We start from the raw sequence: 26617 nt of genomic DNA on the forward strand, positions 1-26617 counted from the left end.
CAGAAATCCGCCTGTCTCTGCCTCCCAAGTGCTGGGATTAAAGGCGTGCGCCACCACCGCCCGGCCTAAAGTGTATTTCTTACAGACGGTGTGTAGTCAATTGTTTTTTTAAAAGCATCCAGTGGCAGCCCCTTCCTTTGGTTCAGGTCTTTAGGCCATTTTCATTTAGTGTATTTTATCACATTGTGGGTTTAAATCAGTCAGCTTTTCACTTGGGTTCTATATTTCTCACCTGTTCTTTGCCCTTTATTCTGTTTTACCCCTTTGGATTAATTGACAATTTTTTGATTCTATTCTGATTATGCTTCTCTTTGTTTCATTTCTTAAGATGGGAACTCGGCTCATTAAAATTTGGGATGTTCTTTTCAAGTCCCAGTGTGTAGACGTAGTTTCTTTCTGGGTGCTGCTTGAAGTACTTCCTCTCTGTTGCATGGTAAATCTTCACTTCTAGTGAGTTAAAAACACTTCCTAATTCCTGTCTTAGCTTCTTTTTTGATCTGTAGATTTTTTAAGAAGTATTTTAAATTATCTTCTTAACAGTATTCCATTTATTATTTTTAGTGGTTGATTTTGAGTTTATAGTGTATATATTTTTTAACATATCACAATCTTCAAGTAATACTGTATCTACCCTTACTTCCTATCTCTATACGTGTTATAAACCAAACCACACATTAGAAGGATGATGATGATGATGGTGATTTGATGTACTAGAGTTTGAGCCTAGGACTATGAGCATGCTAGGAAGTGTTCTACCATGAAATCACCCTCATATCTTTTTATTTTTTTACCTTTTGATATAGTGTCTTAGTTGCCCAGGTGAGCCTTGAACTTAAAATCTTCCTGCCCCAGCACCCCCCAGATAGCTGAGATTATAGGCCTACGCCACCATGTCCAGGCACTAGCTTGATGCTCTGCTCTTAAATAATTAACAATCACTTAAAGGGATTTGAAATAGGCATTGAATTTATTATCCTTTCTATTGTTTTCATTTGCCACTTTCGTTTTTAAGGTCTGCTTTGGTTTTTATTTATGTGTAGGGATGTGTTATTGTGGAGCAAGCCACATGTATGAACTTGCTGAAACCAGAACAGGGTGTGAGTCCCCTGGAGCTGGAACCAGACATGGGTGCTGGGAACCAAACCTGGGTCTTTTATAATAGTAGACTTGCTCTAACCACTGAGCCATCTCCAGCCCTGTGTCATTATCTCTCCAGCGCCCGTGCTGGCCATTTTCTATTTCTTCATGCTTATACCTTCTGTTCTCATTCCTTCTTTACTTTTAAGAAACATTTCTTATGCCAGCCTGCTGGTAATGCTTTGCTTTAATGTCCCAAAAAAATTTCACAATTTACATTTGTTTATTTATCTTTTCTATTTAAATAAGTCAAGGTGTCACTATGTAGACCTGGCTGGCTTGGGATTTTATTGATCCTCCTGCCTCTGTTCCTGGGATTGCAGGTTTATTCACTACGCCTGGCTTGCAGTGTTTTAACAATCCAACAGGCTGGGTACCAGGCTCTGGATACACGGTGTCTCCCAGTGTCTGAGAGGTGTTGCGACCCACTGTCTGCCTGCTTCCATTATTCCCAATAGGAGTCTGGGTGCTTCTTACCTTTTCTCATTGGTTATGGTACACCCTCCCCTTTGAAGGCGTTTACCTTTTCCTCTGTTGTAAAGTGTTTGGAAGATGGTGGATCGTGGAAGTTCCCTTCAGAGTCTTGCTGAGAGTTGGGGTTTATAGGTTGTTTGTTTGGGGGTTGGGGAGGCATCACCACCATTTCTTTAACTGTTTATCTTCAGCTCCTCCATCTGACTGTCTCACCCTCCCTTTCTCTTGGTCTTCCTGGAAATGGGTATAGTGGGCCTCGTAGCCCAGCCTGATGGCCTGGGCTTGATGTCTGAGCCCCATATGGCAGAGGGGAAAACAGATTCCTGCAAACTGTTCTCTGATGTCCACATCCATTCTCCTCCCCACCTCTCTCTCACACACACACTATCCATCAATGAACAACTTTTTAATTAAAAATAAGTGTAACAATTCTTTTAACTCTATTGTCTGTGTCCTTTTGATTGTGTAGCCGGCTTTTCTTCTTATTTGTGGGTCATTTTTTTTTCCTTTTTCGCCCACCTTGTTGGATTTTTATGTTTGTTTGTTTGTTTGTTTGTTTATTGATTCTTGACATTGTGGATCTGTTATCTGTTTTTATATTCATTTGAACATTCTTGATCTCATTTAATGAGATAATTAAATTACTCACAAACCTTTGCACCTTTCCCGGGCTGGCTCTTCAGCCTTGTCAGTTGAGTAGAAGCAGAACTTCCACGCTCATGCCGCTTCTGTATGTGCCCCTGTGACCTCTGTGATGGAGCCCCTTCCTGACGGACTTGTTCAGTCCCCCCCTCACCCATCCAGTGAGCACAGACTCGTCTCACCCTGTGTCACTAGCATGGATGCTTCCCTCCAGTCACTTACATCATCTTTCTTCAGTGGTGAGTGCTTTTTCTGCTGATGCGCACTGGTCGGTATTCAGTTGAAGTACAGGGCGACCCCTAGAAGACCTGTGGCACTGTCTTCGTTACCCTCTGTCTCCATGTGTATCCTTTCCCCCACTTTTCTTCACACGGCTCTCCTCACTCCTGTTTGCCCTGCAGACTCCAGCCATGTGGACTAGCAAATTCATCTTCAGACTATGGCAGATTGCCTGTGCATGCAGAATGTCTCTGCAGACCACTGCAGGCTATCTCTACAGGAAGTCAGAGTCTCTCTCTGTCTCTCTCTGTCTCTCTCTGTCTCTCTGTCTCTCTCTGTCTCTCTGTCTCTGTCTCTCTGTCTCTGTCTCTCTCTGTCTCTCTGTCTCTCTGTCTCTCTGTCTCTCTCTCTCTCTCTCTCTCTCTCTCTCTCTCTCTCTCTCTCTCTCTCTCTCTCTCTCTCTCTCTCTCTCTCTCTCTCTCCATGCCCAGAAACAACTATTCCTGCTTTTCCTGGACCACCGAACAAACAGCCTCCACTCTAGATGCTGACTCCAATGTCCATGTCTTTCTTCATCTTTCTCAACTGTCTCCATCATGCCTCTGTGGTGAAAGGGTTCTGCTCGTCTTTGGGAGGCATCGTGAATTTGGAATTAAGCCCAGACCCCCCTAAACCCCCCCCAGGTCACCCGTGGCTCATGGCGGGTGGCTTGGCCTTTGTTTTCTAAGGCTCCTTCCCATGACCCTCTAAGACTCTTTCTTCTCGGCATGCAGGAGTCCCTCCCATCCCTCACGGCTCTGCACACTCCCACAGCTCTGTCCAGGCTTTGTCGCTTCCCCAAGTACCTTGTATTCTTTCCCTGGGGTCGCCATGGTGAGGACCTCAGGCTGGGTGGCTTAAATATCAGAAACGTATGCTTTCACAGTCTGCAGGGCTAGAGGGCTGGGAGCAGGGTACCAGCAGGGCTGGCTCCCTGTGCAGACAGTGAGAGGGCATCTCCCTGCCTCTCTCCTAGCCTTTGGCCGGCAGATCTTTGGCATCTCTTGGCTCCCATCTCTTCTCAGCGTTCTCCCCATGTGTGTCTGTGTCCAGACTCCCCTTTTCATGAGAATGCCAGCTGTACTGGATTGAGGCCCTGCTGTTCCAGGATGACCCCATCTTCACTGACTACATCTTCCAACAGCCCTGTTTCCAAATAAGGCCCCATTCTGAGCACTGCAGGCTGGGACTACAATACAGAATTTTTGGAAGTTCAATTTAATCCACAAGAGCCCTACTGTTGTGTTGGAGCGATGCTTAAGAGAAACACAGAGTGAAGTGTCACAATGCCTATTCATTTAAGAAGGTGTTGAGAAGTGCCAGAATAAACCAACGTTACCAAACTTACTGGATTGGCATCTCTTGTCCCTTTTACAAGTCACCAATGAGTTTTCGGGGCACATCCCTAACTTCCTTCTGTATATACAAAGTGCTGAACATTTATGAACATTTTAATGGATTTAGAAGTGTAAGCAAGAGGTCAAAGCAGAGAGCAGAGAGTGCTGCTGGAGATGGTTGTCATGTGACCCCAAGGAAGGAGTGCTTCAGAGGCAAAGCAGAGACAAACCCCATCTCGTGGGTACCCACCTTTTAAAAATTCCCAGCTTTGTCTTGCCTTCTTAATTCTCTCCATAGATTTCCTAAAAATCTGGCCTCCCATCCTGGACCCCTCCTGCCCTCCCCCCTCCACATACTCCCGTGGAGCCGTGTGTGTGTCTTGCCTTTGCTTCTCTCCCTAGTCAGGCTCCTCCAGGGCTCTCGTTCTTCTGTCAAGGATACATTGTATCCCAGCAGTGTGCTCTTACCAACTACAGGCAAATCCAGTTGCCTCTCCTCTCAGAGCCTTGCAGTAAAGATCCTGAGGAGGCAATCCCATTTCAAGAAAGTAGGGATTTAATTAAACACATACACATTTAATTTCCCATGCTTGGTAAATTCAAGAGACCATAGTTACCTACTCTAAAGTCTATGTTTTAAGCAGCCATGGGGTGCTTGCTTATTAACCTCCAAATGCCATCATTTGGGTGGGGTTTAGCCTGGGAAAGGCACTGCTACTAACAGTAAGTAGCTCTGTGGCAGGCCCACATCTCACCACTACTAACAGTGGCTCTGTGGCAGGCCCACATCTCACCGCTGCTAACAGTGGCTCTGTGGCAGGCCCACATCTCACCGCTGCTAACAGTGGCTCTGTGGCAGGCCCACATCTCACCACTGCTAACAGTGGCTCTGTGGTAGGCCAGACTCTCGTGGTGCAGAGCACATTCAGTGCAGCCTGTGTTCCCTTGCAGTAATGGAAGCTTATGTGGGAGATGGAAGACACCAGTAACTAGCCTTCTGTCTCTCTCCATACAGCTGATCCCTATGTGGTTACCAATGATTCAGTCAAATACCAAGGTAAGTCATCCCCTGGGCTGTCTTCCCTCTAGAGAACCTCAGAGCATCCATAAGGGAACATTACTGTTCCTCTGACTACAAAGAAGGAACCATTTTGACCTACCCCTGGTCTCTAGGGCTGATAATGCAAGAAGGAGACTCTTGGCAGATAAGGGGCTTACAGAGGGTGTCAGCAGGGGCCCTGGTCCTGCTCACTGCGGATGAAGGAAGAAACACTGTCCCCTAATTAGAGGACAAACCCTATTGAAGGAAACAACCCATAGAATCTAGCCCAGGCCAACCCAGTGATATCATATGACAATTTGGGATGGAAGGAATTCCAGGAAGAAAGGATAACACCAAATAAATGACAGAACTGAGCTGAAAAGACCTGAATCCCTTCATTCTATGTATGAGGAAAGTTGGGACCATAAAGAACAGTGACTTGGATAGGGTCCCAGATCCTGGAAGGGAGCCCCCCTGAGTGAATGCATTTCTCAATCCTGGGGCTCACTGGTGGTAACATTTTGGCACATATCTCTTAGTGACAAATATAGTGGGGTTTGGCAATAAATGGCAGAGCCAAACACTGCTCCCTCCACACCTGGTGCCTGTCTGTGGCATCTGGAACGTTGGGGAGAGGAACAGGGCAGAACACTCTTGCTGGATTTCCCTCCCTAGGTTAGGCAGCCATACTAGTGGAAGGAGAGGTGTGTAGACTCTAGACACCACGGATGCTAAAAGCCAGCAGGGCAACTGTCAACAGCGTGGGCAGGAGGGCTTGGTGGGGAGCTGGGAGAAGGATAAACTTTGACATGGCTGCTCCTTGTCAAGTGTCATGGAGATAGAGAGACCATTATAATATTAAAATGTACTGACCACCTGCCATGAGCCAGGGTCCTGTCTAGAAAGTCTGTCAACTCACTTGTCCTCTGAAGCCCCTGAAATAAGTGCTATATCCCCAGTCTTCCATGGACAAAACCGTAATACAGACTTGTTCCCATAGCTTCCCCACTACAGAGCTGAGCACCTAACCACTGTATCTATCCTACAGCTTCCCCACTACAGAGTTGAGCTCCTAACCACTGTATCCTACAGCTTCCCCACTACAGAGCTGAGCTCCTAACCACTGTATCCACACTCACTACAGAGCCAAGCTCCTAACCACTGTATCCGCACAGGCCCCTGTGCTGAATGTGAGCACTTGCTCAGGCTCGGTGCAATAGTCCAGGTGCTGGGCATTAGCTCCATGTTCCCATTGCAGTGAATCAACATGAGCTCATCAGAATGGATGGTGTAGAGCAGGCTCATCCCCACCCCCACCCCCACCCTCAGCACAGCCAAATTTGAAGGCAGGCTCTTCTCAAGCCAGGTCCGATCGCTACTTGCAGACTGCCATGCCCATCCTCACCTGACCAGTGTGCACTTAGCAGAAAGAACTGACCTGTCTACCCCTTTCTTAACAGCACTTATCCGCCGGCCTCCAGCTTCGTCTCCAGGCCATTCAGAACAACGTGAACCACCACAGCCTAAGGACGCTGCCCGGCTCGGGCCAGAGCAGTGCTGGTCTAGCAGCCCTCCGGAAATGGCTGCAGTGCACCCAGTTCAAAATGGCCCAGGTGGAGATCCAGTCCTCGGAAGCAGCTTCTCAATTTTATCCTCTATGAGTGGACTCCTCGGCTCCAGTGTCAACACGCTGGCTTAGCAATAATGGGTATAAAAAACAAACAATTTGATCCAAGCAAGTTGGGGAACCTTGGTACTGTACTCTCTTTCTAGTTTAGTATAAAGACATGCAAAGGCCGGAGAGGGCCACAAACGAAGCTTTCTTGCTACACATATTTCTGATGACTCCTTGGGCTATCTGATTAAGTGTTTCCTTACATTATTTTTTAAGAAAAAAAAAAAAACAAAACCAAAATCATTTTTCTTTATCTAACTTCTATTTTTTTTAAGAAAAAAAAAATAGACTGGTGGGTACTCACAGAAAAGTTGTATAAAGTCCCCCTGTTGCTATTTTTGATGATAGAGAATAAATAGGGTTTTTGAAACCTTTGTAGTGTTTTTTCTTAAAAATCCACTCTTGGAAATGCAATAAAACAAAAACAAGAACAAACTGAAGTCACCAGAATCCAGTGACACTGGACCGAAGCTTGTTGTCATCATCCCTAGAAAAAGAGGCAGCTTGCAAGGAACATTACAAAGTGCACTTAGAAATTAGGTGGCTAAACTGTGCAAATTGTTGTTTTGTTTTTAATATACTTTCCCTACACTGTCTGTTAAGTCGTGTTATTTTTAAACCTAGCTTTTCAACTCAGGAGGTCTGGGCTGGGCTTTCTTACAAGTTTTACGGTCATCTTTTTAGTTTTGTGAGTCATGATTTTATTCTTTTGTTAACACTTGTCTAGGACTCCATTTAAAACTGTATCTTGCACAGTAGACCAGAAGAGGCCCTATACAGGTTCTGAGCGCCGCCCCTGGAGTTACATTTCATAAGACGCAATTTTAACCATGTAAGAGGTCTATGTATACTTACACCTTAACATTCCCAAAGCAACCTTTTCCCCCCGCCAAGCTCTGACCCTCCGCTGTAATGCGCTGACCAGAGAAGACAGAGTATACATTTGATCTGAATGCTGACATACTATTAAATGCATTTTTGCTATCTTTGTGAGCCTGGGGTTTTTAGAAGTCAGTTTCTAGAGCTAGCATTTACTTCCTGACAGCCATCTCCTCAGGACTTTTATGGGTCCTCATTCCTCTAAGAGCGAAATCATTCAGAGACAAGGGCTTCTCTTCTTATGTAGTCCACTCTCTTTCAAGGACTCTGAAAGCACAAGATAATTCCCTTTTTAAAATCAAGTTGGTTAGCAAGAGCCTCCTCCTCTGTTCTAGGACGCCTGGTGTGCTTCTCAGAGTCCTAGGCTGTGTGAGTGCTCCAGGGAGGATCACAGAGCTCGGTGCTTCTGAGAACCTGCAGGGAACCTACTGGGCCTGTCCTAAGGGCACCAAAGTGATGCTGTTTGTATCTTCCTGACATGGTCTTTGGAAAGGCCTTCTCGCATAGTCAGGACTCTCCTCTGTCCTCCAGCCATGCTTGGCTGTGTTTCTGTGTATGTTCTGTGTTCCAGTAAGTTGTACACATATTAATTTCACCTGAGCTTGCAAATGGTGACAGCTTTGAGGGCGTGTACCATCCCATTCCCCAGAATGTGGCACATAGTACGTGTTTGATAATACTTGCTGAATCGGATGTATTTAATTCTTTGTGGTGTTAGCCAGTGGGCTCAGCTAGGGCTGAATTGTCACGTTCCGCTCTGGTTCAAGGATTCCTAGAAGGGTTTACCCACCAGAGGAGGAATTCTAACCAGCCTCCTGGGGAGTGGCTTTGTTGACTACCCCATCCAGACTCAACTGTAGGCCCCAGGTGACCTAAATCCTAGTGGCCACATCCCAACCTTAGTCAGCTGCTTCTCCAACTTGTCTTTGCCCAGTTCCTTGAGCAAGCTCCTGCCTCCACTTGCCTTTGTGTTTGTATTCTCAGTGAGGGCTGGAGTTGAGCCTTTAACCCAGTGTCTGGACTCTGTGGTCTTAATCCCGGTTATCACCTACTGTGTGCTCTCACCTACTATGTGCTCCCTCCCAGACATACCTTTCTCCCTGCCCTTGAGAACCGTGATCCTTTTATTGCCGGTTTGGCACAAACTCTGTCCCTGTGGTCAGTATATTGGTTACTAGAAATCCATGAATTACCCAGCCTGCACTGCATCCACAGATGCCAGGATCATCCCTAGTTGCCTATGTCAGCCCTCGCTGAGCAAGAGCTCAGGTATTAGGAGACAGGAAGAGAGAGGGCATTTTAACAGGATTGCCCATGGAGGAAAAGCTGATCATGTAGGTCAAGGATTAATAAACTAAAGTCACAGTCCAGATACCATCTCCAGGATAGATGCTGTCCACAGGCCAGAGGCAGCCCACAGACCAGATGCCATTCATAGGCCAGAGACTGTCCACAGGCCAGAATCCATCGGTAGACTGTTCAAGTGCGATTGGACAGACCATAGCTGCCACTCACATGTAGACTGTGGCTGCTCTTGGGCTGCAGCAGCAGAGCTGAGTTGAAACAGATACTATATCCCAAAAGGCTTTTAAGGCAGCCACCACCTGGCCCTTCAAAGCATATGCTAACCCCTGTCCCTGGCAAAGGCCACGAAGGACCACTGAGCTGGAACCCTGCTACCTCAGGATGCTTGGAATTTCTTTATTAGTATTTATTCATTTTTTAAATGGGGGACAAAGACCCATTCTACCTCATAGGGTTCTTAATGCAAAAAAAAAAAAGGTACAAATTTTAATGAAACTTAGGGCAATAGTTGGCACATGGTAAACAGTTAGGAAATTATTATTATTATTATTATTATTATTATTATTATTATTATTATTTCTAAAGCCTAGAGAGGTAAAGATACTCATCCAAGGTCACATTGCTTGTAAGGAGCAGAGCAGAGCTTGGTCCCCAGGCTATCCAGCCCAAGGACTGTGTTCCGGAACATATCCTACGTTAGCTTCAGCTACATGTATCCCACATCAGTGCCAAAGGGAAGCTGTGAAGGCAAGGGCAGAGGTGGAGAGAGCTCAGCAAAATGCCACCTGGTCCAGGGGTGGCAAGCACGAGCAGCCTGGAGAAGGGTTAAGGAGTCACCCAGTTTTCCTTCCCCCGGGGATTTCTATTGGATTCAATGTCATCAGATGACTCTGAGACTCCCAAGGGTGTCATGAGCCCAACTCTTTAAGTACAAAGATTCTGTTCTCAATGATTTGCCTGGCACATATGCCTCTTACTAGTTGGTTGACTTTGGACAGATTATTGTGCCTGGACCTCTGTTTTCCCTTTCTGTACAATGGGTCTTTCCACCAATCCTGGGGTAATAGAAAGTGCCAACGGGCAGAGGACTATGATGCTGCTGGGAGACTACAGGGATCCACAGCCCTCCGGAGGACTGCTGCTACCTGGCAAAGACATGGAAGAGGATAGCTCATAGCCGCCCACTTACTTGGTTTTCCCTTGAGCCAGCACATCTGAATCAAGATCTGCAAGACAACGGGCCAAAAGGTACTCGTTGGCCAACAGTTCCCAGAGTCCACTTGTGAGCGTGTCATTCTGCCACACACTGAAATGTTTCCAGCAATCTCTTCCCTGAGTCTCTTTTAAGGCCAAGTGGTACAACTGCTCCATCTCCACTGTCAAGTGACAACAGGACAGGAGAAGACCGGATCAGGTCAGAGAAGATGGGGTGCATGTCCCCCAGGACTGCTGAGATGTGACTGGGGGACCTCGGCATCCACTGGGCAGTGCGAACGTTCACTGTACTATACCTTTGCAAATGTGTAGACTGGGTAAATGACTTGTTCTGATAATAATGGTTCTTGTGCAGGATGGAATGGGTGGAACTTATTGCACAGTATAAAACCATGGCGTTATGAAGGGTGACCCATGACTCATGATGGCCGAGGTGTCAGAGGGGCTGGCCAGCTCCAACCTCAGTGAAGAAGCAAGCAGTGAGACAGTAGGAGGGACCTTCAAGGGCACCCAAGGCAGCCACTGTGTATTGAGTGCCTCCATGACCCCAAGTGGCTTCTAGACATTGCCCTTGCTGTATTGAGGCATGGGTAGAGCCTCCTCCTGTTTGTGCTGGCAGGACACCGGAAGCCCCCGAGCTAAGCGCCCATTTGGCCTGTGCAGCTGGCAGCAGCTTACACTTAGGGCTGTAAGTCCCATGTCAGAGCTTCCCTGGAAATTGCTTACTTTTGTCTTGGCTGAGCTGCGTCAGAAGCATGGACTGGAGAAGTCTGGGGGCTTTCTGGATGCGTTTCTGCTTATTGGTTGTCCTCACAAAAGAGTTGCCTTGTCTGACAAAGTCATTTTCCCTCTATCTTGGGAATTAATTTCTGTGGAAAAATTATAGATCATAACTTGAATCTCACTTAGTTTCATAATTACTATAATACCTTTGTAAAATTTTTCTCTCATATATTACATTCCAACCACAGGTTCTCCTCCGTTCTCTCCCTCACCTATAACACACACACACACACATACACACACACACAGACACACACATACATTCTACAGGAGATATTGAGGCAGGAGACTCACAAGTTCAAGGCCAGCCTAGGCTCTTGGACCTTGACTCTAAATAAACATTTAAAAAAGATGTGAGGTGTAGGTAGAAGGATCAAATGCCTGCCTAGTCTATGCAGAGTCCTGAGTTCAATCATTAACATCACAGAATTAATACTAATGACAATAGGAAACAGAATAAACTTGGGTGAACTGAAGCTTGTGGTGATGAGCTAGCTCTTCAGTTTGGGAAGATGCTGGGTGGGATTCGGTCAGTTCTGAAAAGACCTGCCCCTAACTAATTATAGCCTCAGACAGCACTGTCAAGGGCTTACTACATGTCACAAGCTTTTGATGTGATATCATTTAGCCTTTACAATGATGTGAGGTAGGCACCCCTAATCCCTTAATTATGAGCCTCATAGGAGAGAGGAGGAAAAGGAGGCTCTTAGCAAGAGCCCTTCAGCATGTATCTGCCTCCAGCGGCCTCAGTTTGTACATTACAGAAACCAGTAACTAGACACTTAGTTGTTTGTCTGACCCGCAAGAACTGTTTAGACCCGAAGGCATCAGTAGGGAGCCTACGGGTTGATGACTCCCAGAGTGCCTTTGTGTAATGAGCTTTCAATTTTATTTCTTCTTTTGATTGGAATATCTATGGTTGAAAGCCATGTTGTTTCTAGCATGGGCTATCTCCCACCACCAATCTGGCCTCACATGGGTTAGCTCTCACCACTGATCTGGCCTCCCAACCAGGAAAAACCAACACCATAGCCTCTGAACAGAAATCCTATAGTCTCTGAGTTGGTCCCTGGCTCTGCAGTCTCCCCTCCTTTTCCTCTTTGCTCCGAAGGCTCTGGTCTTGCTAATCTGGGATTAGACTGAGTCCTAGCTTACAGGTACTAAAGAGTCCCTCGGCCAACAGGGGACAAAGGGCAAAGCAGGGCTTGAGGCCACGCTCTTTACGCCTCACGTTCCTGGTTGACATCACTTCTTTGATACATGTTCTGGGCTACCAAGGATCCTGCCTCTCAATGTGACAAACAACAGCAGCCCAGCACCATGCTGAATTCTTCCAAAGAGAAACTGAGGACAGGTCGGTATGCCGAGGTGAGCCCCTGGCACAAGCTACACTCTACGAGGCTCACAGGAGTTTGAGACGTTGGTGGTTTCAGGAACAAAGCAGTGTTTTTAATTACATTGCCCAGACAGGTCCTTGCAGGCCAGTGGAAAAGGGTGCCTCCTGGGGCTGCCTGGCTGACACCTTCATTTCTACTTCTTCAAGTGGCCACTTAGCAAAGACAGGAATCAATGGATAATCAAGCTGAAGGATCGTGGCACTTTCCAGGTGAGGACAGTCACACTGCCTAGAGGAGGGGGAAACTGCAGAGCTAGAGACCAATGGGATAGGGACACTGGGCAGACAGCAGGGCATGGGAGATCTTCAGCCGGTGGAGCAGAAGCCAGGCTCCACTGGGGACCAAAGGGGATGGTGCAGACACGGGCTTTACAGACTGAGGTTGGTTTGGGACCTGCACATTCTCCTGCCCTCCGACCATGCATGGGATGCTGAAGCATCGGTCGACTACCTTAGTGGCGAAATGGAGGTGACAGTTCCCCACCCCTATAAAGAGTACAAGAAGAGGTACTGTCTGTCCTCAGCACCAAAAAAGATTTCAAGTAAGTCAGGGATGAGCTCTTCTGGGACCTGCCCCATCCTGGGTCTGCGTGCTACCACTTACCATAACGCTGGTGACAGCTGGTGTTTTGCTGAAGAGAAATCACAGCTTGCCACGGCCGCCTGGCTCCAGTTCTTCAGTGTGCCGTTCCCACGCTGCCTCGCTCTGTGCGCTGACTCAAGGCTCCCACGTTTCCAAGTCTGAATGAGCAACGGGGGAAATCCTCCTCCACACAGCACGCTCTGCCTACATTTGGAGTCACATGGAATGAGCATAGCACTGTGTTTGTAATGGGGATAATATTTTGAAAATAATAACTGCATATGTTTTTTTTTTTACTCCTCTCCAGGAAACAGCACGCCTCAGTCTATTCTGTGGATGGTGGGGGCAGGAGGCAGCCGGCACGTGAGGAAAGTTCTAATCAGACAGGATGAGAAAACAGTACCCACCTCTTCTGGACCCTAGTAGAATGCTCATCAAAGGAAGGAGAGAAGAAAGTAGGGAGGGTTGGGAGGCCAGCAAGAATATCTTTGTCTTTCCTCAAGAAGTTACATAGTTGCAGAACTAGGCAGGTGCCTGGGAGTCCTAAAAGTCCTGGAAGTGTTTACAGCCCTTCTTTGGCCCACGTGCCTGGTCAGAAGCCAGAATCCCCAAGGGTCAGGGGCTAAGAAAATAAGACGCATCAGGAGGAGATTTCTAGCACAGGCACTAGGCAGGCAGCTAGTGGCTCCAGGAGCTAGAAGAGCGAGGCATACCCTGGTCCTCCCAAGGAAGCAGCCGAGGGAGTCCTTCCACAGCAGAGACTGGAGAACCCTGAGAAAAGTCATCGGACCTAAGGCCAGCTGCTACGTATCGGGGACTGCACTGCCGTTGCCTGTCCACTGGCCCAGGTTGGTGCCTTCTGGAGGAGAGTGGCCCTTGGAATGATGTCACAAGTGTGTCTGGCCACAGGAAACGAAGATAAGTGAAAGACACTAGTGAAATAGGAGGGTTAAAAAAAATAATCACTGTGTGTAAATTCAGGTTTGACAACACCCAATTGTGTGCTGAAGACATTTATAGGAAATAAAATGTTTTCTTCTTTATGCCTCTGTATACTGTGTTGAATTTGTAAACCAATGGGAACTGGATAATTTAACAAACATTTCTAACATCGGGCACATTAGGGTGTTAGGAGGGCTGGAGATTTGGTAAGGAGTCAGACCCGAATCCATACACCCTGTCTTCTAACAGGGGTAGGGCAGGAAGCATGTGTACGAACCAGCAATTATTCACTGGACAGCATTGCTATATTGCAGCTAGATGAAGGTGATAGATCAGAGAAAAACTAGGAGTACTCAGAGGTAGTCTCGAAGGACAAGAAGGAGAGCCTGCCAGGCCTTATTCTCCCCCACACAGAGAAAGCTGAGGCTCTGAGACCAAAGAGCCTGGCCAGAGGTCACCTGCTTAGCAACTTTTGTTAGATCCAGCTTCTAGAGCCTGGGATGGCTACAAACCCTGGCCCCTTTGCTGAATTTTGGAGAAGTAACTCTTGAGTGTTTTCGTGTGGTGGGGGAGGGTGGGAGGTATGGGTCATTTGAAATCTGTGAGCCCATCTGAGTGGGAAGAATTGGAACTTGTGGCCATGCAGAACCATATCTTGACTGCAGCTCTGCTCCCTGGAGCCCTGACAGTCCCTTAACATTTCCAAAACTTAGTTTGCCCCCTGTAAAAGAGGGGGTGTCTCCTAGCCTTAAGGGGAGAGTTCAAGTCAAGGGACAAAAGTGCTGGAAAGAGGACCCTGGGTGTCCCTTGCCTCTGTATGCTCGCTCATCACCTGCTATGTGCACATTGCAAGAACTGTTACCACAACCAGCTTGCTCCTAAAGGATGGGGCCCTGCCGGTTTCTGTTTATCCCCAGGACACAGCATGGGTATGGGGGAGGGGCCCCCAGGACACAGAATGGGTATTGGGGCCCCCCAGGACACAGCATGGGTATTGGGGAGGGGCCCCCAGGACACAGAATGGGTATTGGGGCCCCCCAGGACACAGCATGGGTATTGGGGCCCCCCAGGACACAGAATGGGTATTGGGGCCCCCAGGGCACAGCATGGGTAAGGAGGCCCCCCAGGATACAGCATGGGTATTGCAGGAGGGGGTCAAGAATCTCGAGGGGCTTACAGGCAGGGTCACATGGCAAGGGATAATGGGAGAGGTCACTTCTACAAGGGAGCACAGAAAGTAAGAGCGACACTGGACTAAAGGGGCCTGTGCAGGGTGCATGGGTGCTCTGTGGCACAGAGACAATCTCTGCACGGGACTCGGACAGCAGATTAGATGGCAGAGAGAGGCAAGCCAAATGAGAATCAAGGATGACAAGGGCAGGTCAAGGAGTGAGGGTGGTGAGCATCAGAGACATGCAGATATCCGGCTATGGGAGGAGTGAGTGGGGGTGGGGTGGGGTAGCAGGGCCCACGGCAGCAAGACTGAAGACCAAGGCCAGGGAAGGAGGCATAGCAGCCAATGGGTGGACTGGACAAAAGGCAGGTGGGCAGACAGTAGATCAAGGAAAAGTTACAGTCAAATGGAGAGAGGACCTGAAGTGGAATGGGTGGCTAGGAGGGAGGAGCCAGGAGTGTGGGTGTTGGTTTGCAGAGCATGAAAAGCTGAGGCACATTTCAGTAGCCAAGGACCTCTGAGATATCCAACTGGAACCTCAGGTGGGGAGAGCTGGACCCGTGTTCAGCATGGCTCTTGGGAAATAGTGTCCCTTTTGGGAGATTGAGGGGTCATAAAGAAAGAAGGAAGTGGATGACATGTTCAGGAGATCCCAGAAGTGTTCAGAGGATAGGTCTTGGCCAGTGTCCCACCCTAATATGGAAGAGGGGGGGTGGGGTCTAACTGACTGTGATGGGATAAACACAGGACTACAGGTGACCCAGAATTGTCAGATGTCCTCCAAGCTGATATTCGGAGGGGCATGTGTCGGAGCACTAGGTGGGTGGGTGATCTTTAGCAAGGCCATAACAGCTGCAATATGGGACTGACTTCCAGGTACCTCATGGTATGTTTGAGGGCCACACTTTTTGGAAGGATGGAGGAAGAGTGGCCTGTTTTCACCAATCTCATGAGCCCAAGAATGGTTTTCTGCCTCTTCTCCAGCTGCCTGGCCAGGTAGCACAGTGGCAGGGTGCCACTGCGTGTCATGTCTGTTGGTGGCGGACATGTTGCTATCAGACTGGTCAGAGCAGTGTGTTGTGTTGGTCACTGGAGCTGAAACTAGCAACGGAGACCTCAGCGAGGAGAGCTGGTGGGGGATCTGGTGCCACTGCTCTGTGTTGATAGCCTGGTCCCTCTTCACTTGCCACGTCTGGCCTTAGAGCCCTGTTTTGGGGCACAGATGGACAGAGCCTTATGCACAGGCTGGCTGCTCTCTGCCTTGTCCTTGTCTGGTCCCAGGCTTGCTGCTATGGAACCCTGGCTGGGGTGGACAGAAGAGTGTATGAATGAGGCTTGAGTTCTTCCTTGCTCTGGAGCATCAAGGTCAAAATCCTGAGCAGTATGGGCGCTTTGATTGACAGCTCTATTGATAGTGACTATCATAATGGTCCTTCCACTCCATGCCTGCTCGAATGGGAATTCCCATAGCTGGCAGCTCATCAGGCTCCTCCATCAATACTGGGAAAAGGTTTGAGAAAAACATTTCCAGCTCTGCAGGAATCTCCGCAACTCCTCTCATTTCCCCAGAGCCTAGAATACAGATTCTTGCCCAAGTCCCTGCCTTGAGGTGACAACCTCGCCTGGGGCTAGCTGGGAGACACCCACCCCTAGTTCAGGATATGGAGGGCTCTTTTGCCCCTCCCCCTCACCGACATCACTGAGAGATTGGAGACCTAAAGGAAATCGGGAAAAGCAGTTGTACCTCAATTATGGGGAGACAGTCTATATTAGTCCTTAGCAGAGGCCAGTGCTGAAGGTTTAGGTTCCGGCTCCATCCTTGGTGGCTGGTCTCTGTGAGACCTTGGCCATCAGAGTCCGTCCCCTGATCCATCTTTGTACCCTAAAGATCAGGATGGCACTGTCTCTCCCAAGCTCCCTTCCAGCACAAGTGCAGGGACCCCACAGGCCCACAGAAAGACGGAAGTTGGTGAGGCTTTCCTGGTGGGGTCTGGATCTTTGCATAGGTGCCAGTGGCTCCTGCCTGGTTCCTTCAGGCTCAGGGCAGTCTGGAGTGGACATGTTCTTCCTGAGGCCCCTCTATTGGAGCACATTTCAGGCCAGGGAAATGAGTGTTGATGTCCAGGCTGGATGGATGTTCTAGGATAGTGGCCCAACCCCACTCTTCCTCCAATATAACCAGAAAATCCTCAAAGCCTGGCTATCCACAGCAAGGCCAGACCATTCTCCTGGAACCTTCTTAGTGTGGGCCATGGGAGCCCTGGGTCTGAACTACACCCAGGCAAAATGGGAAAACTTGTGGCTCTAGCCTCAGTTTAGACTCAGAGGTGGTTGGTAAGAGGATGAGGGACAGGACTGGGCTTAGAAATACCAGTCCGAGGGCTGGAGAGATAGTGCTTCATGAACAGCATGCTGCTCTTAGAGAGGTGTGTGCGTGTGTGCGTGTGTGTGTGCGTGTGTGTGTGTGTGTGTGTGTGTGTGTGTGTATGTAGACAAAACATTCAAACACACAAAAATGAAAAAAATATTAAAAAAAAAAACCCAATACAAATGAAAACATATCCCTGTGACTTTAGGATAAATCAACAGAAGCAGAACACCTCCAAAGAGCTCAGCCCGCCCTGGGTTCACAGCAGCATGTCTGCCCCTTCTCATCCACGTTCAGGATCAGTCACCCACTATAGACAACAGTGACAGCCATCTTTATAAGTATATTTTTATTGACAGTAAAAAAAAAAATCTCGATGCCTTCTTCCATGTAAGGAAGGGGCTGCTGAGTCTTGACGTGTGTACCTGCCCACCAAGGCCCAGAGTGCCAGCGGCACGGTCGCCTCCCATACACACGCACTGCTAAGAAGGCAGAGTTCATGGTATTTACATTCATGCACTGCAGGTCACACACTGCCTGGACTGTTTAGGTCATATTTGTACAGATGAGAGTACAGTATTTATATATATATATATATATATTTGTATAGATAGATATCTCTTTAAATATATATAACTATATATAATATGCCTATTTTTTTTTTTTTACATCTACTGTTCTTTCATCCAAAATGTCCTCTAGAAGGCTTGTAGAAACACCTGGTAACCGGGAGGCCCTCAATGCTGGCTGAGTTCTGACACGACTTAACCACAGTGAGAAACATCGGAGGAATCGCGTGGACATGGGCATCGCTTCTGACCTCTGCATTCAGGCTACACTGAGAACAGGTCTTAGTGGAGCTGACGCAGGGCCCTTTGAAATAAGGTCTAAGTTCATGCTCTTGGTTGCCATTGATTTTATGTATGTGACAGCCATGTGGGCTTAAAAACTAGTGCCTTCTACTGTGATGGGAGATGTACTCTCTAAGTGGACAGTCCGGGGCTTGAGAAGCTGTTCTCAGGGGAACCCTTTTAAAATCTAGGCCCTTCCCTTGGTTTCCCTTAACTGTGGGGTGGGGTAATGCAAGCCCACTAAAGAGAATTTACATGTACACTAGCCAAGCATGGTGCAGTCTCAGCTGTGGTCCCTGCTGGCTAATAGCACACACACATGCACACACACTGTGTGCTTCCTAGGTTTAAACCAGGTCTGGACATAGGTACATGGAGATCTCAGGCTCTGCCCAGCCTTCAGGCCCCATAGTAGGGACCGCCCCCCCCATCCAGCTAGAGGTGCCCCTTCCTTCCTCACTTCTGCATCTTGATAACTGGAGGTGGGAGTGGAAAAGTGTTTTACTCTCTCCTGTGAGGCTCCAAGGTGTGTATGTTTACAACTAGGGCCAGGCCTCCTATCAGACACCAGGAGACTGTCCCTTGTCTCACTTTAGATCAAGGTGGTGATGGTATGAGAGACAAGGCACTAGGGTAGAGTCTGACAGGCTTCTCACCCTTGTCTTGCCTGTTCCTGATCTTCCTCCTCTGCTTCTTCGTCACTTGGAATCACAGCCAAAGAGGAGGGCCTGTGTCCCCCTGGGTGAGGTGGGGGCAGCCCCAGAGAAGGATCTTGGCAACCCTGTGCCATGTCTTCAAGCAAAGGAGCGCAAACATCACTTATAGGAGGTGTGCCATGCCCCGGACAGCCCCTTAACCTGTACCTATTGACTCGGGACCAGATCAATGGCAGCTTCAGGACACCCAGCCACATAGGACTGATTTTCGTGCCTGTCAGCTTTACCTGGCTTTGAAATTCTCATGTAGCACAAACACCCACCGGAGATCTCTGGTGGCTGAGGAGGAGGCTAATGTAACCAGCTAAATCTCTATATTGTGGGGGCGTTACTCTCTAGTAGGCTTGCTTCCTTCTAGGCAAGTACATGTGGCTGGTGAGGGGAGTGGGAGGGGGCAAGGGGTACAAAATCACAAGGGTCAAGGAATGTGCCTCACTGTGTGGGTGGCCTCCAGGGAGATAAGCCTGTGGGTGGGTGGGGTATCAAGGCCAGACGATTCTTCTCCACTTTCTCTTCTGCCCACACTCAGGGGGCTCTGGTGCCTTAAGAGTTCTGGCCCACAGAGAAAGCCACTTCCGGGACACACAGAAGACCACTTTCTACTGGGAGCTTTCTGAGTACCAAATTTAGGCTTCAGGGGAACCGTTGGGGGTAAGTGGGTCCCAGAGCACTAGACCGGCGTCAGCCTGGCATACAGGTTTGGCACAATTTGTGACCTCTGTCCAGTGAGGCAGGGTCTGGCTCACACTGATACTTCCTGAAGAGCCAGGGGTGGAATGTCAGAGTGGGCAAAGGGGACCTCTGACTTTCTTGAGACACTCTCTGCCTGGGCATCTGGGAGACACTGAGTTCACTCCCTGGGGACTATGTAGGCTGAGCTCACTGCTTCCCGAGGCAGGCATGCAGTAAGGAGTCACAGGCTAGGCTGTGGGTGGGCAAAAGAGGGTGACACGGGCCCTGGAGACGGAAGACCATGGCAGATACAGCGATGGACAGATGTGTGGGAAGCACCTTTGGAAGGGGACATTTGTCTCATGGCTGTGTGATGGCTTTTGTAAGAATGTCCACAGAGAAGCAGGTTGGTTTCCCACAGGAGAGGAAACTTCCAGAATGGGAGCAGTCCCTGGATCACCTTTCTTCTGGCTAAAGTGGGATGTCTCTCTGCCCCAGGCAGACAGACAGGCCCTCTGCTTTCATTGGAATACATGCTTTCGGTAGCAACTGGTGACAGTCGGTGCGCCCAACAGGAGACAAGGAGGAGGGTATGGAGATCCCTGGGTGGTGGTGCTGCTCAAGGGCCACATGCAGGGGAGCCTGGCTCAAGCCTGGTGTTGGTGCTGCACTCCCTCGGGGGTGACCAGGGCTAGCCTGGGGTGACCAGAGGTAGCCTGGGAAGAGGATGCCTTCTCTTTCAGGAGGCTCGAGGCCCGCGAAGCACGAAGTCCTGGACAGGTCCAGGGTCAGCTCATGTCCACCTGTCATCCATGTCCACCAGTGTCACCACGGTGCCCTTCTGGCCAGTGGGTCCCAGGGCCTGCAGGTTCACACCACCGCAGTGTTCACATCCACCCCTTTGTTGCTCTGCGAGGAGCTCATGGGGTACTCGGCAACACTGGTGCCATTTTCATCTTTTCTCAGTGGTTTCCTAGAAAGGATGGGGGCGGGGGACGGACAAGGACATCGTTAGTTCCGAGCAACTGTGACCGTGTAACCTGTGAGCCAGAGTCTGGGTTAGCACTTCGGCGGGGTCAATCAGAAGCTACAAAGACTCTTAGGTAGGGTGACCCTACCATTTAGTATGCAAGCCAGGTCCTACTAAGAAGGGAAAGGGAAGGAGACAACAATTTGAATCGGAACTGTTCTGGATAACCGAAAATGTGCTGTCAGCCTTAGTACAATCAAGCTCTGATTGATCCCTTTAGGAGCAGTTGGCTCACAAGGAGCAGCATTAGTAATCGGAATTTGTACCTTGCCTCTGAGCAATCAAAGTCATGGTACATGTAGTGAGTGAGAGGCGAGGGCCATGGAGGTGTTAGTCTCGCGGGTTGGGTTGGCCGTGGCGGTGATGGTACCCATGACAGTGATGGTGGAGGAGGCGATGGTAGTGGTGGTGGTGGTGGTACATAGAATGATGCTGATAGTTAGTGTGATAAGGATGGTGAAGGAGGTTATGGTAGTGGTGAGAACGTGGAGAAGGTGGTGATGGTAGGGGAGGTGGTGTAGGTGCCAGTGGTGATGGCAAGAGCCTGAGCTATGCTCACTAGAGTCATTTCCACCTAAGAGGCAGCAGTGTAGTGGTGTGGCTCTTGCTAGGTATTATCTAAATTAGGCATTAACAATCATCTTCAAAAACTCAGGGATCAATTGCTTCTGCCTTCTCATGCATCCTTAGAGTGGACTCTGCTTGCAGAATCTCAGCAAAGCCGGGAGGCAGGGAGATGGTCAGGAGAGATCAGGACACCTCACATGACACGCGAAGGCCACATTGATTCATGTTCCCCTCTTTTTGGTATCAGAAGTTTTTCACAGAAGAAATCGTTCTAGTTGGCTGAGCCTAGCCACTGCGGCTTTTAAAAAAGCTAGATCTAATCCACGTGTCCTCCCCTGGTGTGTCATGCTTTCAACAGAGTCCTCTTGGGTAGAGATCCTTGTTCCTCTTCAGAACCCCCCCCTAAAGAATCTAGGCTGGAATTGAGTCATTTCATGAGGGAAACTGAGGCTGAGGGAGAACTTTGACTTTTTAGGAGCCCCCAGCTGCATTGCAGTGGGACCCAGACTATCATCCTTGCCTGTCCCCTTAGGTCACCATCCCCAGGGGGCCTTCTCCTAAGAAAAGGCTCTTCTGTCTGGCCCCTCAGGAAATCCTCCCAGCAGCATCTCTCATAGATTCCTCAAAGTCTTATTGAACCTTCCAAAAAGTCTGTCTCACCTAGCTTCAATCACAGGACACAGAAGCTCCCCAATGCTAGCTCCTGGTAATGATGGCATAAAAGACTTGTGATAACGTAGATTTGGCCTGCTCGCCTCCTGGCCCCAGTGCCAAGACCTCCTCTGTTCTGTTCCCCATACTTTGGTCATAGCTGTTCACAAAGTCTTCTGGGATTCACTGGTGCCAGTGAAAGCTGAATTGTCCCCAAAGCAGAAGATAGCTCTGTGTGACTAAACATTCTCTCACCAAACATAGCACTCATGAGTGATCCTAGCCACTTTAAAGGGTAGAGACCACAGCTTCTAGAACCTCAGCTTTCCACTACTCTCTACCTATGTGAACTCAGGCAACCTATGCAACTTCTCTGAGCCTCAGTTTCCTCTTCTATAAAATGGGTAACAACAGTGTCCCTTCCATAGTTTGTTGGAAGGATTAAATGCATTAGTGCACATCAAGCATATGGATAAGTGTCTACCACAAAGTAAGTGCTCTGTAAGTGTCTGTTAGCTCTCAGCACTCCTGTCAGAGAGGCATCATGGGAGCTGATTGACTGGCCAGCAGCGGCCATCATACCGTCCTCCAGCCTGCCCGGACTTCCTACTTAGCATGCACCTTCTGAGGCTCTGGAAGACCTAGCAGACATTGCTAGGACTCCTTCTGATCCTCCAATCTGTAGCCCAATCTGGGCTGGTCCCACCAAGCAAGGCAGAGGCCACAGAGAGTTCCTTTAAATGGCCTGGTTCCTAAAACCAAAAGAAAGGGGGAGTGAGTGTCTCCATGTGTCCTGGCTTCTGGCAGGAGGGATGGGGGACAGTGGCCTTGCCGTTTGGAGACCTTCTGTCCCGACCCACTAGGTGCTCTTGATATCTACTGGGAGCACCATGCCAGGGCTCCAGCCACAGAGCCCCAGAGGACCTTTGCCAGAACTGCCTCCATAGGACCTGGGCTCTAGGGTTCTGCTGGCACCCCCAGCTGCTGTTCTGCTGAGGAGGGGGCAGTGTAGCCCTGAGCAGACCACAATTGGAGAAAAGACATATCCATCTCTCAAACACACACACACACACACACAAACACACCACAAAAACCCAGCAGGAGCCTCCTCTATAGAGTACAGACCTCCCCAATCTTGAGTTCAAAGCCAGAAAAAAAGCTTTCCCCAGCCACCAAGGTGTCACTGGGACAAGCAGATGGCACCTGGGCAGCTCTCCTTTCCACACCCAGGTGAAGGTGAGCCATGGATTTGAGCTGTGGGCATCCTCACACCATCCTTCAGCTCTCTGATTGGCTCTGGGAGCAGCAGAGGGTGGGGCGGGCAGGGGGAGGCCCCTTCCAGGCTGTGACTCTTCTCTGCAGAGCTCTGCAGTCATGGATCTGTACTAGACAGAGCCCTTTCCGGGACTGACACTGGAGAATGTACTGCCAGGCCACACATGGAGCTCTAGACAGGGAACCCGTGGGATATCTCAGGCTCTCAGAGTGATCTGTAAGCCCCCGAGATGCCACATGGTCATGAGGGATGAATATCATTTGTGGGAGGAGGTGTGGACAGAGGTTTCCCACTTGGCACCTGACCCATTGAGGGTCTGGGCATCTGCTTTTCTTAGGCTTCAGACAGCAGAATAGACAGCTAAGAAACAAAAACGTGTGTCCTGGAAAGAGCCTCTACCAATTTCACTCTGGTAATGGGCACACACAGACCTCTGCTCTGGGGACTGGTTCCCAAGGTGACCTTGGCAGCCCAGGAAGGCTTGTCCTGGGTTTCCAGAAGTCCTTCTTAGCCTGGGCTGCCTGTGTCCACTGGAGGCCGAGGCAGCAGAATTGAGGGGTTACTTGAGGCCAGCCTGGGCTACAACATAAGATCCTGTCTCAAACATATCTATTGAACCTAGGGTTTGGGGAAGGAACTGGACTGACAAGATGGCAAATAGGGGAAGATAGCATTGAATAAGACAAGGTCTGAGTCCAAAAGCTTTGTGTGAGACTAGATAGCCTGCAGCCCGCCGGGACAGAAGGAGAAGACAAACTTGACCACATTGAACAGTGGCCTTGATAGATCCAGGAAGAGTCACCTCCATGACTCGGTCAGTGGTGGCATCTGCACTATCACCCCAAGGTACACAATGAATAGCCCAAGCTCCAATTCCGAAAGTTCTAGAGGCTCAGCTACTATCGACTGGAATTGGGATTCCTCAGGACCCCTCGGATTACCCACAGCAGAGAGTTGTCCCTGGGCCTAGGGACCACCAGTGCTTTTATGGCTAAATAATCTTTATCATTTACAAACACTCCATGCCTCTGTTAATGGAGCCAGCACGTAGTGAGTATTCACAAAACACTTTAGCAGTGGAAGACTCCATCCACTTTGCTGTCCAAAGCCAGGACTGTGCCCAGAGTTGTTGGGTCTCAGAGCCTCCAAGCCTGTCTGTCTGACTGATCTTCTGACCTCGGCAGGACACAGACATCAAATCCTCACATTCCCATCTCTTCACTCCCCAGGAAGGGCAGACAAGAGGGCAGAGGCTCATCATCAACTTTGGCTGAGCATCCCAACATGGTGAGAAATGGACTTTGGTACCATACAATTCTGGACTCAAATTCTGATAGGATGGAAGCTTCCTAGCTCCTTGGAGACTCAGGAGTTTCCTATTCTGAAAAATACAGCACCATTGGGCAAAGGTTGGGAGATAGACCAAGGACACAGGACAGAGAGATGAACCCACAGCCTAGCCTAAAATTTCCAGGGGTCTAGTCAGTTCCTGAGTATTCAGTATTGATATTGTTTTCGAAGGTCATCCTGTGTTCTGAGGTCTAGAAGTAAAACCCCCATCCCCTGTGCCATGGCTCACGTCCTCTTCCCTCTCCTGCCTAGGTGCAGAGCTTGAGGCCTGCAGGCCTGACCACACCCTCATTCTGAGATTTCTTTTGTCATTTTTTTTAATTTGGTTTTGAATTGTTAAAGTGATATTATTACACAGGTGAGTAGACTCCAGAGAGAAAATTAAATATCTGAGATGCTAGCAATTATTCTAATAATAATTAGAAGTAACTTTTGGAGCTCAGGGATTAGGGAAGGAAAACGTTCCCTAATCATATTTCTCAGAAATATTATTAATGACTGTTGCCCTTGGGTGCTTGCGGTGTTTTTTTTTTTTTTTTTTTTTTTTTTTTTTTTTTTTTTTTTTTTTTTGGCATGGTTCTCATTTGCTGAAGCAGATGTTTAACTTGCAGAATCAAACCTCCTAACACTGGTATGTCTGTGATCGACTCTGAAATATTAAAGGTACAAGAACAAAGAGAAACTACTGTAGCCATTACTTCAAATTCATGGCAAGCATTAAACAAGTTAGGGACAGAGAATGTCCCCTGCTCATCCTTTGCACTCCTTAAGTGGATGACAATCTTTATCATTTACAAAAGTGGCCGGGGCAGTTGAAGACATCGCAGCCCCGCTGGACTCCAGAGGGGTTCATCCTGGCACCTTGGCTGGACACTCACCTCTTTATGGCTTTGTAGCAAATGATGACCAGGACAGTCAGAAACACCAGGGAGGCACAGACCACAGCGACGATGATCACCAGACCAGACCACCAGCTGTCCTCTGCAGGGCAGGAGGTAGAGTTGGGAGCTGAAAGAGACCAGTGTCTGAGTGTCTCTGAGTGAGAGGTGGACCTTGTGATACCGGTGAGGGAGTAGCACTCACAGCTATCCATCACCCCAAAGAAGGCCCTCTGACCTTTCCTGCCTTCTCTACCCCCCACCTCAGCAGGTGACATCATGCTTGGCCCCCAGCCAGCCCCTCCTCCACTCAGTGCCTCCACCCAGCCTTGGTGAGCGAGCAGGGGTTGAGCGGCTGGCTAAGCAGGCCTCCATCCTCCCAGGCATGAGCTAACTGACAGCAGGGTCGGGCTTAATTTCCCATGAAAAATAACAGAACATCTCATTCTCTCGGCCAAGGCATTAAATCCGGTGCCTCTGTGGTTGGGGGTGGGGAGGCAGGCTCCCAGGGGACTTAGGAAGAGAAAGGAGGGAGGCTGGCTCCTCCATGTGTTTCTGAACTGAGTTTCTTGTGAGAGGTTCTTTCACTCTTCGTGCCTGGATTTGGCCCAGGTGATGCCACTGTCACAGTATGCATGGAAGGGGCCCAGAACTCGTAATATGACCATCACCATGTAACATGGCAGCTTGTCACATCTAACTCCACAAGGACTTCCTGCCGTCCCTCCCCCCTACCCGTGAGGAGTCCTCCTTAGGGTAAGCCTGTTCCCTGGTTGGTTTGGGTAGCATTGATGCTCACCTGGAGAACAAGTCTCAAGAGACAGCTTACTCCCCCCATGTCCCCATAAAGCAAAGAGAGCCCATCCCCATTCCAGAGGCCTGGGGATTACAAAAGGACTGCGGGGTGGGGGGCGGGGAGCAGAGAGAAGGTGAGGGAAGAGAGGAGTGGGCAGACCACACAGACAAACAGTGCTAGACAAGTCATCAGTATACGTGGAGATCTGCATGAGAATCACAACTGTATCCCCAGTTCTGTACCAGGTAGCCTGAAGGAGGAGGCCACAGCATGTACAGGAGCCAGTGAAAGATGCTCAAGAACCCAGGGATGTGTCCAGGGGTAATCCTGCCTGTCAACACATCTTCTGACAGCTGTAGCAGACACATCTACATCAGCAGAAGCCACACATGTGGGTCTCAAGATTTTCACAATGTTCTTGAGTTTGTTCCTCAACAATTCCTGACCTGGGACAGCCATCCTAGTGATGGCTAAAATAATAGAGAAGATTGGGTTCTTCCTGGTGTCCGTGGAAATCAAATCATGTGAAAGGCATTCTATTTTGTTTTTTTGTTTTTACATCTGCTTTATTTATTTAGCGGTGTTTGGGTTTACCCAGGTACTTATGTAGTTCAGTAGTT

General features: G+C 48.9%; 2 protein-coding genes and 1 long non-coding RNA gene across 14 annotated transcripts in view; 1 reads left to right on the forward strand and 2 right to left on the reverse strand.

The window, feature by feature from the left end:
• Positions 1-6780, forward strand: part of Unc79 (unc-79 homolog, NALCN channel complex subunit) — a 236757-nt gene extending 229977 nt beyond the window's left edge. For 6 of the 9 annotated variants that reach the window (XM_031357577.1, XM_031357580.1, XM_031357581.1 and 3 more), the window contains 2 exons: positions 4864-4905; positions 6351-6707. In XM_031357577.1, coding sequence (XP_031213437.1) covers positions 4864-4905; positions 6351-6551 — 243 coding nt within the window. In that variant the 3' untranslated portion in view covers positions 6552-6707. Of the gene's footprint in view, positions 1-4863; positions 4906-6350 lie in introns of all 9 variants that reach the window. The other 3 variants (XM_031357583.1, XM_031357582.1, XM_031357579.1) reach the window with 2 other exon arrangements.
• Positions 6781-9967: 3187 nt separating this feature from the next.
• Positions 9968-12804, reverse strand: LOC116080055. The gene is made up of 3 exons (XR_004114296.1): positions 12748-12804; positions 10691-10833; positions 9968-10125 (listed from the first exon to the last, which is right to left on the reverse strand). It is a non-coding gene; the product is annotated as an uncharacterized LOC116080055 (long non-coding RNA).
• A 4784-nt stretch (positions 12805-17588) lies between these two features.
• Prima1 (proline rich membrane anchor 1) overlaps positions 17589-26617 on the reverse strand; it is a 49950-nt gene continuing 40921 nt past the window's right edge. For 2 of the 4 annotated variants that reach the window (XM_031356851.1, XM_031356850.1), the window contains exons 4-5: positions 25202-25331; positions 17589-20422 (exon numbers count right to left, since the gene is read on the reverse strand). In XM_031356851.1, the coding sequence (XP_031212711.1) occupies positions 20320-20422; positions 25202-25331 (233 nt within the window). In that variant the 3' untranslated portion in view covers positions 17589-20319. Of the gene's footprint in view, positions 20423-22252; positions 22450-25201; positions 25332-26617 lie in introns of those variants that run through there. The other 2 variants (XR_004114458.1, XM_031356853.1) reach the window with 2 other exon arrangements.

Source organism: Mastomys coucha, unplaced genomic scaffold, assembly GCF_008632895.1.
Source record: "Mastomys coucha isolate ucsf_1 unplaced genomic scaffold, UCSF_Mcou_1 pScaffold6, whole genome shotgun sequence".
Taxonomy (NCBI): domain Eukaryota; kingdom Metazoa; phylum Chordata; class Mammalia; order Rodentia; family Muridae; genus Mastomys; species Mastomys coucha.